Source organism: Diadema setosum, chromosome 13 (assembly GCF_964275005.1).
Source record: "Diadema setosum chromosome 13, eeDiaSeto1, whole genome shotgun sequence".
Classification (NCBI taxonomy): domain Eukaryota; kingdom Metazoa; phylum Echinodermata; class Echinoidea; order Diadematoida; family Diadematidae; genus Diadema; species Diadema setosum.
The window spans coordinates 35,361,857-35,378,403 of record NC_092697.1 but is presented as its reverse complement, the minus strand read 5'-3'; the positions used below and the strand labels follow the sequence as shown (position 1 = coordinate 35,378,403).

Sequence of the window (16,547 nt, the reverse complement as noted above, 5' to 3'; positions counted from 1 at the left end):
CAGACTAAAACATTAAAGAGTCCATGGCTGCTACAAGGAGAGCAAACAGGATGAAGTCTTCCATCATAACTCACCTTGTTGATGGCAAAGTCATCCTGGAAAACGACGAGCTCCGGCTGCACCTTCTGTCTCTTCTCAATGGCCTCTCCGAAGTACTGACACACGACATTGATACTGCCAGGGGCAAAGGGCAATTGCGGAGCACATTGGGCATGAGACACAGGGTAAGTTGTAGCAGACATTTTGACAGTATATCTTCTTGAAGAGTTAATGAAATACCATCAAGTAGGAGCTACAAGGATATTGGTTCATTGTGATTTGTTTTTGTGGAGGAGGGGAAATCTGAATGATTGATGTACCCTGATAGAACATGTTTTCTTGAGAGTAAATGATATCATTTTGAATAGTTTGTATATTCAATCTACAGTTGATGTGAATGTATTCTCATTGGTCTCGAACTTGGAAAAGTGTAATGCTCACAATTCAAGGTCAGAAACTGTATTCATATCAAGAACATTCTGTGATGTGGCAGCTGCATACAAAGATCTGACAATGGGTGCATTACACAATTTGACAAAATTATGTGAAGGACAGAAAGATTTAATGGTACAACATTATGTCTTCCATCCACATATTGGCAAACATTGCTCACATTCTATTGTATCTATTTCATATAACATTGCCAATGGAAGTGCTACTGATAGAGACAAGGGCTGTGATTGGTCCATACCTGTCCATCTCCTGGATAAACCTTGCTCCCAGCCAGTCATTCATGTCCTTGTAGGCCTCCTCTGCCTTGGCCTTCAGCTCCTGGAGGACCTGGATGGCGTGGATCTTGATGAGCTCCATGCGGGTCTTTAGGCTGCCCTCTAGTGGCAGAAAAGGAGACAGACACTGGTTCATGGTAATGATGTCAATGTAAATGTTTTTAATTCAAACTCCACTGAAATTCAGTCTCGTATTAAAGCTAGCCATGATGGCAAGATGGTAGGGTAAGTTGGAAATGCGTCTCCTTACACACATTGTGTGCCATCATCCTTGAACCACAGACACAATCATTACAAGTATGGTGTCCTTAGAAACCTACATGACAAAATATCTAACAATGCTATACTAGAAATTGACTCAGAAGTCAATGCAGCAAGGTGCATCAAGTGTCAACACACACACACACACACACACACACACACACAAAGTGTTCATTTTTATGGAACATAAACTCTTCAATGTTCTCTTCATTCTTCTTACAATCTCAGTTGTGGAGATGTTTGAACAAAATGCTCAAACAGAAATTCATAGAAGAAATAATCAATCAATCAATCAATCAATCAATCAATCAATCAATCAATCAATCAATAAATCAATCGGTGTTTACACCCTTTAAAATGAATTGTGAATTTTCTTTGATTTGGTTTGGTTTGTTTCTTCAATTGCAAATGAGTCGCAACACATTGTTTACAAAGGCATCACATCAAACATGTCAAAACTGAAAGACAATACAGGTGAATTGTATTTACATAAGTTCTGGGTCACAATGGGGGCAAGCAGATACCAATATACAATACAACATTGCTTCTTAGTCACCTCCAGAGCATGATCCCTTCTTCTGAGATCCATTTTTCAATCCTTGAATTCTCTCTTGAGTTCAACACTTGTGTCTCAAATGATATAATGCAGTAATCCCATCATCTACATTTATCCCATCACTTGACAACACTGAAAAATTTGGCTTTGAAATTTGGCTGACCTTCATGTGAAATGGCGGCCACATACTCCATCTTCATGCGGTCCTTGAGATTCTTCCTAGCCTTCTCCTCGGGGGTGTCCTCCACCGGTGGTGGTGTTGGAGGAGGGGTGGGTGTGGCTGCCTTCTTACCCTTCTTGGGGGATTTCTTGCCTCCTGGAGTCTTCTTGCCTGTAGAGTGATGGGAGAAAGCATGTGGAGTTGAATATCAGTTTGTTGGATGAAAGGCACAAGGGTTCCTATGTTCCAAAGATGTGCTGGGATAGACAAATCCCCTGAGAAACAGTTCACCACTATTATAAAATTACAGATATAAAGTCTTTACAGAACCATCTCATAATGCCGGTGCAGGAAATACAGCTTTTTCAAGGCAGACATTTTGAAATTGTTGCAGGAGCAATACGTCCAACGATATTTCCTTGTTGACACTCTTCTTCAACCCCTTTTCTTTTAAATGAGGGGTGTGTTTGTGAAGAGAATTCCGCAAAGCATGAGTCAACATTTCAAAGAAGCACCTATTCACAAAAACACAATAAAAATCAATCATTGACAATGAAGGGAATAAGACAATTATACACTCAGCAAATTAAGCCTCATGGTAGACGCAATGGTAAAGCCACACACGACAAAATGCTCTGAGAAAGAGAATTCACATCTACAGTAGATCCACTGTGTAATCTCACTCATCCATACAGTTTTTGCTAGTTTAAGCCCACATCAATTTAATGATTGATGTGCTCATATAGTAATAAATGGACCTGATACACACAAAGCATCAACTCTGCAATGATGTCGACAGTATACAGTTGTAAGCTTTTGAGATTCAAAAACCCAGTAGTGTGAGAAAAAAAGGCTGTCCTGATTGAATTGATCTCCATTTGCTGTCCACCAGGGTACAGTGGAAAACCATGGCAAGCTCAGGTCTGCTAGCTACAGCAAACTTTCCCATCAGCGAAAATATGCATCAAAGCTTATGCTTAGCCATAATGTTGGACAGTTAAGATTCTTCACCTGTGTGTCTGGTATATTAGAGATCAGTTATAAAGGTGTACAAAATTCATTACGGGCATTCCCGAATACTGTAAAACATGATATTTTCTTGGCATGAAATTTTCATGAATTGGAGCCGACGGCCTTTTTTGCAGCATGAAATTTTCGCGAGTTGCCTCTAACATTCAATGCATATATAATGTAGACAAGAACTTTCATGTGCATTTTAATTTCGTGAATCTTGGCTCTCACGAAATTGGCGAAATTAAAACGTTACACAGTATATCCGAGTTGGGCCAGCCTTCTAATTGCATGGTATCCCCACACTACCAAGTCTTTAGGATTAGAAAGGGGGTGGGCTGGGTTCCAGCTACCACCTGTTGATGTACCTGTAGGTGACTTGCTCTTGGCTCGTTTGCCCCCCTTGTCCTTGTCCTTGCCCTTGCCTGCCTTCTTCTCGGCCGCCTTCTCAGCCTTCTCCGCCTCTCTGGCCCGGTCTGCCTCCTCCTCAGCCTCCTTGGCTGCCAGCTCAGACACCGTCTAGTGGAGCAACGTGGTACAACCAGCACAATTAAAGAATTATCAATACTCTTTGCAGTGACAAGTACAGTGGAAGAAATAATAGAGGCATGACTTTTTACTTCAAAGCCCAATTTTATCTAAAGGGATTGAGAATCAGCGTTTTGAGAGAAACTTGGGCCCTGTTTTATGAAGAGTTAAAATTGATTTCTATCATAAGTCTATGGCAGCCTGTGTGTTAAGGAAATTCAAAATCGATTATATCTTTTGATAAGACAGGGCTTGTTCTCACTTGATGATTTTGATTTTCCCATAAATTTTGGATCACAAGGACCGAGAAATAGCAAATCAAAGTTTAGAAAATTTACTGAAGAATCCCCTTAGGTGCAGTTAACAGTATGTGAGGCATTTGTAATCATGACTGCATCCCTTTCATTTGTTTTAATCACTTTTAAATGCAAGCTCGTGTCAAAATGCCAGAATTTATACATGGCAATGTTTTGTCCAAAACTCACAGCAGCAGACATTACCATGTGTCTTTTTATTTTCTTTTCTTTTTTAAACACAGGAAGTATCAAAGTAGGCTTACGACATTCTTTTCTGGTGGTTTATTCATAGTGCTATATGGAGCTTAAAATGGGACAACCATCTGTTAAAGCTTTGAGGACTTATGAGGAGATACTGAAACACGATTATCATCTAAAGAAGTCAGTACTGTGTTGGCTGTGTCAGGCATTTACTTCAAAACAATAAGGACATCAGTGCAGACTTTAAAGGGAAACATTAAACTTCCATTAGCCAAATACAGGGATCAACTTGAACATCTCTTTACCCATTTACAAACAGAGATGTTTATCTTTAAGTAAAAATGGTGCTGTTGTCCTCACCCAAGCTCTTTTCACAATTTAAAAGAATAATTTACAAATCTTGTCTTCTTTCTCTCCCTCCCTCTCTCTTGTTGAAAGGTACATGTCTTGATCACGCAATGGACATACAGAAAGACAAATCGAGGGAAAGATATGTTTCTAGTTCCAAGATGGGGCCACAATCTGACAGAACAATTCTCAGAAGTACTTCAGTGATACTAAAGGCCATGGAGAGAAGAAATGTCAAAGAAAGTGCAAGAATGTGCTACTCAGGTTTTTCTGGTTTTATGAGGGGGATTCAAACATATCGACAACATCCTAATATACTCTAGCATGGTGGATTGCACATTAAAATATTTATTGTGTTGACTTTGTACAAAATACATTCTTGACAAACTCTCATCCTTACCACATGTAAACCTAAAGGATATGTTGCAACATATGAAGGAGGAAGGCATATTTTGACCGAGACTGATGCAACTCACAGGTTTGAAGAAGAGGTAATCTTTTTAAACTCTCCTATTCTATTAAAACTGTAATGACATTTACCTTTCATCATCTTAATGTCTGAATGAAGCTTTTTACTACCCATGCTAACATACCCTCCACTATGGTTCAATACACCTTGTATCCCTCTTTCCATTATCTTTCTTTCTTTCTTTCTTTTTTTTTGGGGGGGGGGGGGGTTGGGGTATATCATTTGACCTTGGCAGCAAATAACGGAACTGGAAAGCATGAAGACTTAATTCTGCATCACTTAAACCAGGGTTCATACTCTTTCTCATGAATTAGATTCCATAACTTTCCATGACCTTTTTAGCCAGAATTCCATGACCTTTCCATGACTTTCACATTTATTTTTAAACACATTAGACTGAAAATTTGATCTCAAATCAAAGCGAAGCAACTTAGGGAATACATACACATCTCACACAAACAACAGATAAACTTCTATAATTTTTGCAATTCCATGACTTTTCATGACCTTTTGATGGAAATATCAGTTTTTCATGACTGTCAAAGCCTGGAAAAAGACAAGGCCAAATTCCATGACTTTCCAGGTTTTCCATGACCTGTATGAACCCTGTAAACAGCATTTTCAACTGCTTCCAGACAGCACAGTACTAATTAATAATATGAGATGAGCAAAAAGCCCAATACAAGGCAGACACTGGACTCTACATGATTTTTAGAAATCAAAATCTATTTGTCAATGAAGTTGAACTCAACAGGGATGCATCAGTGAACTGATTAGTGAAACCTTATGGGACAATTGAACTAACTAAGCAAATTACTTTTGAAAAGACAAAACAATGCATGAAAAAATGGCAATTTTGAAATATGCCAAGCAGATTCAAGTCATGAAAACCTTTTGCAATGAAGTGATCATGAACATGGATGGAATGCCCACTGAACTTTAGTTGCACTGAAGAAAGGATTTGGTTTTGCAGCATTTTCATCTAATGAGCTACGACTATGAATAAAAATAATTGTTAGGATATATCCCCCATGTACCGTGAGTCATGAGAATCAAATGAAGAGTTCTATTAAATCAGCACAATCATCAAACTCTGCAATGAAAAAAGCGCATTGACAGCAAAGGCTTGGAAGAATAATATCTCCTTGACTGATCTTTCAGGGCAAAGAAAAACCTAGTAGCATGAAGGCAAAAACAGATCTTTTTTGCTTACAGCAGTGGCAGTTTTTTCTCATTTTTTACTGGAAGTGACGGATGACTTCAAAAGACAACACATTACCAGATATATTTCTACTCTCTGGATTCTATCAAAAGACATGAACATTGTGAATGAAGCCGTGAACAGACATTGGGATTATAACATACTGAAATATGTAAAGGGATGAGTAGGAGGATGGGAGGAAGAAAAGAATTTTTTTTTTCTCTACCACATGTTGGGTAACAATATGATCACTGACAACAAGAGTTGACCTGGGGGGGGGGGGGTGGGGGATAGGCACATTTCCTTCATTGCAGCATGGCGACCAACTTGATGATCTGCTCATCGAATAGGGCAAGTGATGATCAAGATTTTCCACGTTGTCTGGAGTGATGAGTGCATGAGAGCATATGCCAATTTCTTTTTCATCTTACAGCATTATCTACCGATAATGGCATATATGACTCTTACCCAAGCACATTATCATTGTACATGTTGAAGTCTCTTGCTTGCACAAATCATATTGTGGGGTGAGCAAAATGTGATCTTAAACAACAACAAACAACAAAACAAACACAAGAAATGCAGGAAAAAGCAAGATAAGTGCATTTTTCAAAGGTCAAAAGCTGTTTTCCCAAAGCCTGCACCTTCCTGTGTATGGTATAACTGATTCACAAATTATGAGTTGAGTATGAATTATGAGTATGCAAACTCTATAAAGGCAATTATGTGAGGAATCTCTCTGGTAAAAGTTTGGGAGAGTGTTGAACATGTTGCTTCCTGACAATCCATTTTTTTTTTTTTTTTTTTTTTGGGGGGGGGCCTACCATGCCATTTTCTTAATTCATACAAGAACAGAGTGAGATAAAATTCCATCAATCAATTCTTGTCACACACCAAGTTTAATAGCTGATTCTGTGTGATTACTCCAAATATCAATACATGAGGATTCTCAGTATACACAAAAAAATAAGAGAAAATAAGACAGGAACAAAACATAACACTGCAAACTGTCATAATTTCTTGAGGTGCACTAACTCTTAGTGCAAATGTGCATGTGGGAATTGCGGGTACTGCAGCTTTAAATTCTATTTTGGTACGGTTCACATCTTGTGCTTGGTGATGGTCTATAACCAAGGGACACTCATGCATGTAAACTTCTAAACCATCCACCACCCTACCCTCAGAGAAAAAAAAAATGAACCAAAGAATAAATTTCCTTCAACTGCAGCAAACATAGATGACCCAACTACAAAAAGGTTTGGTGTCTCCCTCTCTCAAACTTCTCAGATAATTATTTATAATGGTAACTGACAAAGTTTTTGGCATTGATGTAAAGGATGGTGCATTTCTTGCCTTTTTCGTAGTCTTCACAACAGACAAAAATCATCAGATAGACATACATAATCACCAGTTTGCTCCAGACGGTGGTAAAATGAAGAACAAAAAAAAAGCAGCATTCTGTTAGCAGAGGATATTAGTTACTGACTACAACATTCCTGGAAAGGGCTTTCATCTCTAGTAATCTCCCAACCTTCTTTACGTTTGCTTTGTTCTGTTTGATTAACTGTTGACTCTCAGCCTTTTCCCTTAACTATGAGATAGAACGAACTATCATCACAATTCAGCATGCTGATTCTCAACTGATGATAAGTGCCTACTGAAATATGGCTGATTTGTTTCTTTTTATGAAGTTAAAGTGTGTAGACTAAAGTAGTATGATCAATGTTTCCCCCACACAATTACGCTCTAAGTTTGATTCAATCTCTTACTATAAGGCAAACAGACAAACAAATTTTTAAAAAATGTACACACAATCATCAATACCTCTAGATGCCCTCCATCAACATAGTATTTTAGTTCCTAATTTTGTGGACTGAACATTGAACTTCACATGGATAATGTTAGAAGAGCAAGCTGCATGAATTTTTCCCTGGATATAACCCATCAAGTCTCAAAGGCAGAAATCATATTATGCTTGTGATCATCATCAAATTGGCACCTTTGGATTTCACTGCATACCTCACACTGGAGGAAGACTATCTGCAACAGGTCCAATTACATTATTGTCTGCACACATTCAAAGAGAAATGAACAGCTAGTTGCCAATTTGACTAAAAAAAATGGGTGGAACTTAGCCTTCTCAAATGTGTTGCCAAATTAAAATTCAGATTTTTCAGTTGGCAATTAAGAGGCTTTTGAAAATGTTGCGACTGACACAAACTGTCAAAAGATCAACAGAGGGCTTGATAAAAGACTTTTTCCTACTTTTCCCTATGAAACAATAACAATGAATAGTAATTCTGATTAAAAAAACAAAATAAATAAACAAACAAAAAGGATACAGCACCAAGTAACATTTTTGAGATTTGATGGGTTTCTGATAATCAGTAAATCATTTGGTTAAAGTAAAATTCACTAAACACAAAACAAATAACTGATGACATACTGTTGCAATGAATTGATTGTTGAGTGCAAGTGCTTCAAATCTGTTAGTTAAATCGACACTCTTTGATGAATCAGCTGCCAAACTGGCGCACACTCAAAAAAAAAAAAAGGGGTTATTTTTATGGCTAAAATCCATCAACCAAGGCTCTTGTAACTTACCAAAATTACATTCTTATAGTTATCCCACTGTAAGTATGGAATGCATGCATTTAAAACAAGTTGAAATGGTAAGGATGCAACGGCGGGAAGAAGGCAAAGTTAAAAAAGGAATGCAAAATAACAAAACATGATAAAAAAAAAGTAAAATAAAACTACAGTGAAATGCTATCTAAAATCTACTCTAAGATTCTAGGCATTCACTGAATGATCAACAATTCTACAGAGCAAATGAATGGAATGTTAAAATCAATGGGGAAACTCAGGGAAACCCTCTATATTCTAAATGTTCCTGGAATGACATTTGAGAAAAATTCATTGGATGGTCCGGTTTGGTGGAAATAAAAGTCACTGAAATCAACTTGTTATGTCAAAATGGACAACGGATGAGCAAAGCAAACACGAAAGGAAAAAGTAAATCTAGTTGTCGTCCGATGAGATGGCAGCTACTTACCGCTTGTATTTCAAACTCAATGTGATAATCCTTTGAGAATACAGTCACACAAAAAACTTGAATCAATGGGCGCAATGTTGTTGTTGTTTTTTTTTTCGGTACACAAGCTTCATGTTTCATACAGATCATGTGATGTTGCTGAATCCGACAAAATTTATGTAAATTTCAAAAGATGTTTGTTCTCGTCAAGCTTTCTTTGGCACAAAAAACTAAACAAGATGTGACATGGACAAAGAAAACTGGCTTATTGAAGGCTGAAAAAAAAAAAAAATTGCACCACATAAAACTGACTTAATTGCACACATTGTAATTTACTTTTTTGTTCATATCTGTCATGGTATTGTCTTCAATAATTTGTTTTTCGATCTAAGATTCAAACACAGGTTTGATTAAAAAAAAATCAACATCAGCTAAACTTATGATTATAAGTTTTGAACGTACAATATTAACTCTAAAACGATGCTCTTGAATAAGGGAATCAATTAGTCTTGAACACTGCTCAGTGGTCATACGTCGATTACAATATAACTTATATGTTAGATATATTGATATTATGATTAGAGTAGATTGTTAAACAGGTATCAGAGGTATATTTTGATATTGGCATCGAGGGGGGGGGGGGAAGAATGTAGCAAAATGATGAAAGAGATCACCTGCGAATTTATAGCGCAGATATTACTTGCAACATTAGCATTGAGTATGAAACAATATATATAATATATATATATATGGCACACACAATACACCTCAAACATAATATTTTGATTGCTGTTGAGCTGGGGTCAGATGCTTGTAGGAATTTAAAATGTCAGGCAGATTGGTAGCTGTGGTCTGTTATGATTGTTATACACAAAGAGACATAAGTGAAAGTGACTTACCATCTCAGAAATCTTGTGGAGTCCAAACTGGTAGGCTTCAAAGATCAACTGCAAGAAGAAAAGATTAAAGGGAGCAGTCAGCACAAAGACCTTTCTTTGAGAAAGGCCTTCCTTCTGAGACGACTCCAGGTATCAAAGCTGCTGAAATATGATGATATATTAACTAAAGATGTTGAAGTCTAATTTCAGTGTTCCATCATGGCTTTGAAGTATGAAGAATCTTATTTCTACTTTTGATTTAACATAACATTATTAGTCTGTATGTTGTTGATTTTCTTGTTGATTCCCTGAGGTGATCATTTTGTTGTTGTTGTAATTGTTTTGTTGTTGTTTTTGTTTTTTTTTGTGGCACAAACTTTAATGAGTAAGCTGAGAATTATCCATGTAATGAAAGAATATTGCAAAGTTAAAATATTTAGTAAAGTTCAACAGCCATGTAAGAGGAATATTATTGAGCGATATATTAATGTCCTGCACAACGCATACTTGAAACACGGCAACTGATGGCTGAAATACCAAATACTGCATGGATGACTAACAACTTGTGCGCTACCATCCAAATCCGTAAAACTTAACATGTTACGACTCATGGCTGGTGAAATCTTACATAAACTGAAGGAAAATGTAAAAATCTCTCACTTAGCATCTTAGACCAGTAATTTGAGTTTTCTCTGTCTTCCTCTCTTGTAAAAAAAAGAAGAAAAAAAAGAGCAAAAACAAAACAAAAACAACCTCAAAATGTTGCTTCATTACATACAAAATTCTTTTATTTGTCAGACACTGATCTTTGATATACCCTCCTCCTCTGAACCAAGTGATAATCAAACTTCATTGAAAAATCTCATCTAAATATATCTTATTTTACTATTGTTTACAACTGCATAACACATAAAAACTAAAGTAACCCCCCCCAAAAAAAAAAAAAAAAAAACAACAAAAACAACAGGCCAAATGTAGAGCTGGAGCAATTGGCTTACCCTCTCGTCTGGATCCGATGGGGGCTGGGGGCTCTCCTGGGCCTCATCTGCGCTGGTGGAGGGGGCCGGTTTCTCTTTCTCCTTACCCTTGCCTGCCCTGCTCTTGGTCCCCTTGGCACCCCCGGGTTTGTCGCCAGCCGGAGTCGGGATGGGGAAGAACCCCTCCGACGATGTCGGTCTGCGGGGTACTAGGGGGATCCTACAGCAGATGGATGGAAGAGAAGGAGGTATTAGATGAACTGACATTTAGTAGCAGTATCTGTATCACTCATGATATCATTCCCAATATGATCTACTGTACATGAGATGTGAAGGATTGTATTAATGCACATGTGAATCACGCTGCTACATGTATATTCATTTGTACATTATTTATCTTCATTCAATATTGGTAAATGAAAAAGTTGCATCCTTAAATTGAGCAACAACATCCCATTTTCAAAGGGTAATTCATCTGAAACATGCTGCAAATGTGCATTCAGTTAATGCTGATATATTAGTAGAGCACACCAGTGAAGTCTGAGGAAATCAGATGTTATAATCAAATGTTGTGAATTCTTTAAGTTCCCTGCCACAGTATATTCACATTTCTCCATTCACTGAATCAACTTATATATTTGGGGTAAAATTTCCTTTAAAGGGGATGGCTAGTAACTGATCAGTGGGATCAGTGGGAATGCTGGGGGATGATTGTTCCAATCCTTGTGGGATTCATTTAAGTGTACATTATATATTTATTGTTGTGTGAAAATTATTTGATTCTGAATGGTCTCATATTCAAGTAATGTGCAGTTTAATGTTTCCAGGCTAGCATGCCTGTACAGTGACGGGGCGATCGTTAACTGGCCGTTACAGGGCAGCAAGATCTATCAAGTACCGGTACCACCGCTACTATAGTGAAATTTCCAAAGGTTTAAAGATCAGAATAAATACTCCACTGAAGAACTTTGAAGAGTTTCATCTTCAAAATGTGTATTAAAGGGAACAACTTTAGTTTATTGCGCAGTTATTGTGTAGTTTTGTGTAGCGTGACTGTGGCTACTGACTTACTTTGGCTTGACCTCATCTTCCGGTTCCTTTACCTCCTCCACCACCTCACCCTTGCCCTTCTTCCCCTTGGCAGAGGGCGTGGTCGGGGTAGGGGTGACCACCTGGGTGTGGCTCTCGCTGGGGGCGGCACTCTCTGCCGGTGGGATGCCCGATCCGGGCCGCTCCATGGGCGGCAGGTCGATGAGGGGGATGCGGGCGAAGCCGGGATCCAGTTCTTCTGGTATCTTGCCCTCCATACCCATGTAGTAATCCTTGAGGAGGCGCAGGCTGTCCTGGTAGCGATCCACCTCACACTGGTCAAGGGGATGGTGTGTGAGAGAGCAAACACGGATAAAAAAGTGGTGGATGACTTTAAAAGATTTTCTATTTCCAGACAGCAAATATACAGGTGACTGTTGTTTGTTTGTTTTTTCAATATAAAAAGGACCCTTCTCCGTGTTTTGAAAATGCCATCATCCTTCACTTTATCCTACAACAAAGATGAGTATTCTTAGAGGGATCCCTAAGCAATTATGAATTCCCTGTTTGGAAAAAAAAAAGTGTCAGCTATTTCAGAGGCATTCCACAAATAGAGTGACAAGGGCCCTCATATAAAGTGCTTCTAGTTGAAGCAAACTTAGCTAGCACCATTCCACACAATGTCCTCTCGATATATGATTCCTCTTACACAATGGCTTTTTTGAAAGACAAACTCATGTTAAATCAAAAATGACTGCATCCGAGAGAGATGTACGAGATACTGCTGAAATGAAAAATGAAAGAGAATTAACACACCTGCATGAGAGTGAGATAGTGATTGGTGAGGAGGCCTAGTCTATCCTCCAGCCAGCCCTCATTAATCACAGACTGGCGCTCAGACTCCGCCTCCAGCTTCCTCTCATCAGACATCTCCCATAGCTGCTCCTTGAGGTCCTGGAAGAAAGCGAGAAAGAAAGAACATCAAGTGTGATGACTGATACAAACCAGAATCAGTATGATATGGTCAAGACACAACAGACTTATCTTGTCATCTCACTCCTATTATAATTTTAATCACATCTTCATCATCACCATCAATGTCATCAACATCAACATTGACACCTTTGCACCAAGAATACCATACCACCATAATCACTGTTATTGTCTTCATCATCACCACCACCACTACCACCACCACCATCATCATCCTCATCATCATCATTACCATCTTCACCATCATCATCATCATCATTATCATCATCACCATCATCATCATCATCATCATCATCATCATCATCATCATCATCATCACCTTCACCATCTTCCTCCTCCTCCTCATCATCATCATATTACTGTACATATAAAATATCATATATGATACATGATATCATAATAATCACTATCATCATCACCATCATCCTTATCATCATCACCACTACCACCACCAATGTCAGCATCTTAACCTCATAACCCTCATACCAACAAACTAACAAGAATCAGTATCATCACTCATCATCATCATCATCATCCCCATTCTTCTATATCATACCTCCCATAAAGTTTAAAAAGCCTTTTGTACCATCATGGCCATGATGCTGAAGCAGATGCAACTATCACTTCGTGCCATCCCCACTTCAAATTTCACACGACTACCTATCGTATCAATCTAAATAATTTAGTTGGCAAATCTGGCACCAATGTGCCAGTCAAACAAAGAAGAAAAAGAAGAAGAAGAAGGCCCTCATCATCAAGTACTGTACCTGGACCCTCTGGTGCAGCTCGGCTTTAGTCTCATCGTCATCTCGCATGTCCTCTGCGATCTCATTGTACTCTTGCTGCCACATGCTGACGAACTCCTGCTTGCCATCCGGCCGCCGCAGGTAGGACTCAAAGTTGCGCCGGATGCGGTAGAAGTAGTGGTAGATGTCCTCCCGCTCGTGCCGGATGTTGCGGAAGACGTGCTTGCTGGAGCCCAGGTAGGTGGCTTCCGTGTTGTCCCAGTGGGGCGCTAGGGCATGAGCCAAATTCTGGAGAGCAGAAATGGAGGAGTTTGATATCAGCTAGCATAGAGTGAACAGTAACAAAATTGTCTCTCCTAATGTATTAAGAAATACCGATCTCAGTAAGAAGATGCAGAATTTTGGAAACCCATAGCAGTAATTTCACTAACAACATATGTATCTATTAAGAGATCAGTACTTTCCACCAGTTCAAAAGGCACAAAATCTTTTTCGATTCCGGTCATTAAAGCTGCCCATGCAATTCTTATTTTGAAATAGATGACATTTCAAGCCCCTATATGAAACAGGCACAAGAAATAATGATAGTATCAAGTTTCAAGTGGTGAGTTACATCTCATAATTACATGGAGCATGTGGAATGATATTCAAGTGATGTTTAATGGCGACATATAAAGAGGGCTTTAATTTTCCTTATTATTCTAACCAACCATGCAAATAGAAAGAAAGGGAAAATGAGCTTTACTTATAAAAAGTGGAATATACATAGAAACAATCCTCAGTTAGGATTGCTCGAAATAATGATAGAATTTTGGAAAACAATACAGTTGATAAAAATCATCCTATATGACAGGAGATTTGAACCCTATACCTCGTCAATGGGCTCGTCCACATACACCCAATCCTCTGAACCAGGCTGGGGAGGGGGTGGGCCTGGGGGCTCCTTGGGGGGCTCTGGCTCTGGTTCTGGCTCTGGCGTTGGGGTGCGGCGCTTCTTGGGAGACTTGCTGCGGGATCCCTTCCGCTTAGGTGAGCCTCCTGTGATGCAGGGAGGGAGCGAAATGTGATGTGTTACCATGGCAACATCATCATCCCTATATATCACTGCTCCTGGTTAGATATGTGTTGTTACATCTGTGATGTATTGTAATGTACGGTATATGGGTTAATGTGTTGTCATACAGGATCATTGTAAGTTATGTGTGTGCATAAACTTAGTATATTTGAGTGCATGCTGGGGACCTTTTCTACTATTGAAGTGCTTTTTTCTCCATTCCCCCCCCCAAAAAAAAAGGGGGGGGGGATATGATGAGGATGTCTGTCATTAAATGAAAGGATAATCATATGTTATAGGTGATTTAATCAAAAAGTGATTCTGTCAGTCTATATAAACACTTTGTGGGTGTCAAATATACCAATTATTTACAAAAGAAAATCCAACAACTACACACAATGTACCCTTACGTTGTGAAGTAATCTAACTTGCAGGTATTCAATTTAATTCATATCCTTTAAATTCAATTCAAGTCAATTGCATTCTTCAACAGAACACAAATCAATGAGGTATGCAAATTAACTGGCCATTATTATTCTTTCATAACAAATAGGCATTCCGTTTCAATGATATATCTTCTTTTCAAAAACAGTAGACTGCATGTGACCTTGATCACACTCTATCACACTGAGATTTGTTTTGACAAAGCTGTTATACACATATCAGCTGTTTGCATTGTGGACTAATTGCTTTCTAAACTGCAAATCCTGCACTATATGAAGCAGGAAACTGCAATTATGTTTATTCCATAATGTAAAAATCCACTTACATTCTGTACTGTGGGCACAATTATTTTGAATTTGTAATCTTGGTCTTGTTACGAGAAGTGAAATGAGTGCAGCATACATTTCATTTTGTCAACTGGTCAATTGTTATGAATATAGTGACATCATTCCGGTAAGTTCCTTTATTCGTCACAGTAGTTAGACACAGAAAATAAAGTAAGTAGGTTAAATGTTATCAAACAATTGCAATGGATGAAATCTGGAACAAACAAAAAAAATCCATCTGCAAACATATATTTTCACAAAAGGCAACCACTTTTTAAGTATTAATCTCACATGAAATTCTTATTCTTCCTTTTCTTAAACTTTTGGTATCTCACTCATACTTGGTATATAGGCACAAATGTACAAACATCATCACAGTGATAGTCAATGTATAACGGGTGAGATGAGTTAGATGTATTATGGAGTCTGGTGAGAATGAGTTTTCAAAATGTTACGCACATTTCAAATAATGGATTTGATTAATTCTTACATGAAACTCTGCAAGGGGATAGAACATGGCACAGTCATAATATTAGAGATTCACAACATGAACTTGTTGGACAGCATATAGTTAGTCTTCATATCCATTCAAACCACGGCTACTCAAACCTTTTCCTTTCGCTTCTTTCTCTTTTCCTCCTTTCTTTCCTTTGTCTTGCATTGAAAGAGCACACAAAGAATGTCTTTTAAGATCACGACAAACACGAGAGGTTTGACAAGCAGCTATCTGCATCATTCTCTCGATAGGAAGCACCTCTGCTCATTTGTTCCAAGTTTGGTTTTAGCTTAATTGTTGAGGACGGGCTGATTTTGCTACAACACACATTTCCCATAGACACTTGAAAGAGCATACTCGGGACTCATCCTCAAGGGAGTTAATGTCCATGATTTTCACCGTCAGTTGCTGAGAATATTCCTATGAGGAAGATCTATGAGATGTAGCACATCCATGTTCTAAAAATGTCACCTTCACATTCCTTTGAACTTCACTTCACATTATTAACACCAACATGTTTTTGTGTCACATTTATGAAGTTTTTGAAAATCTTTAGCATTGTATTTTATTTTGCGGAAGAGTGACATCTACAGTGTGGATCGTCACATATTTACAGTCATTAATTAGTGTAAACTTCTGCTATACTATTAAAAATATGGTAAGATTGGTTGTAGTATGCAAAATAATTCAGGAAACTTGTCTTTCAATATCTTTCAATTGACAAATATATTTTCTCATATCTTACATCTTCTGGCTTGCATCACTAGATTAC

The 16,547-nt window shown here is 38.2% G+C and overlaps 1 protein-coding gene across 1 annotated transcript in view; it reads right to left on the bottom strand.

The window, feature by feature from the left end:
* LOC140236653 (sperm flagellar protein 2-like) overlaps positions 1–16,547 on the bottom strand; it is a 54,927-nt gene that overhangs the window by 9,043 nt on the left and 29,337 nt on the right. Inside the window, exons 25-35 of the mRNA XM_072316572.1 lie at positions 14,327–14,493; positions 13,477–13,743; positions 12,533–12,670; positions 11,759–12,051; positions 10,709–10,907; positions 9,732–9,779; positions 8,854–8,883; positions 3,124–3,274; positions 1,748–1,915; positions 731–869; positions 75–174 (exon numbers count right to left, since the gene is read on the bottom strand). Coding sequence (XP_072172673.1) covers positions 75–174; positions 731–869; positions 1,748–1,915; positions 3,124–3,274; positions 8,854–8,883; positions 9,732–9,779; positions 10,709–10,907; positions 11,759–12,051; positions 12,533–12,670; positions 13,477–13,743; positions 14,327–14,493 — 1,700 coding nt within the window. The remainder of the gene's footprint in view (positions 1–74; positions 175–730; positions 870–1,747; positions 1,916–3,123; positions 3,275–8,853; positions 8,884–9,731; positions 9,780–10,708; positions 10,908–11,758; positions 12,052–12,532; positions 12,671–13,476; positions 13,744–14,326; positions 14,494–16,547) is intronic.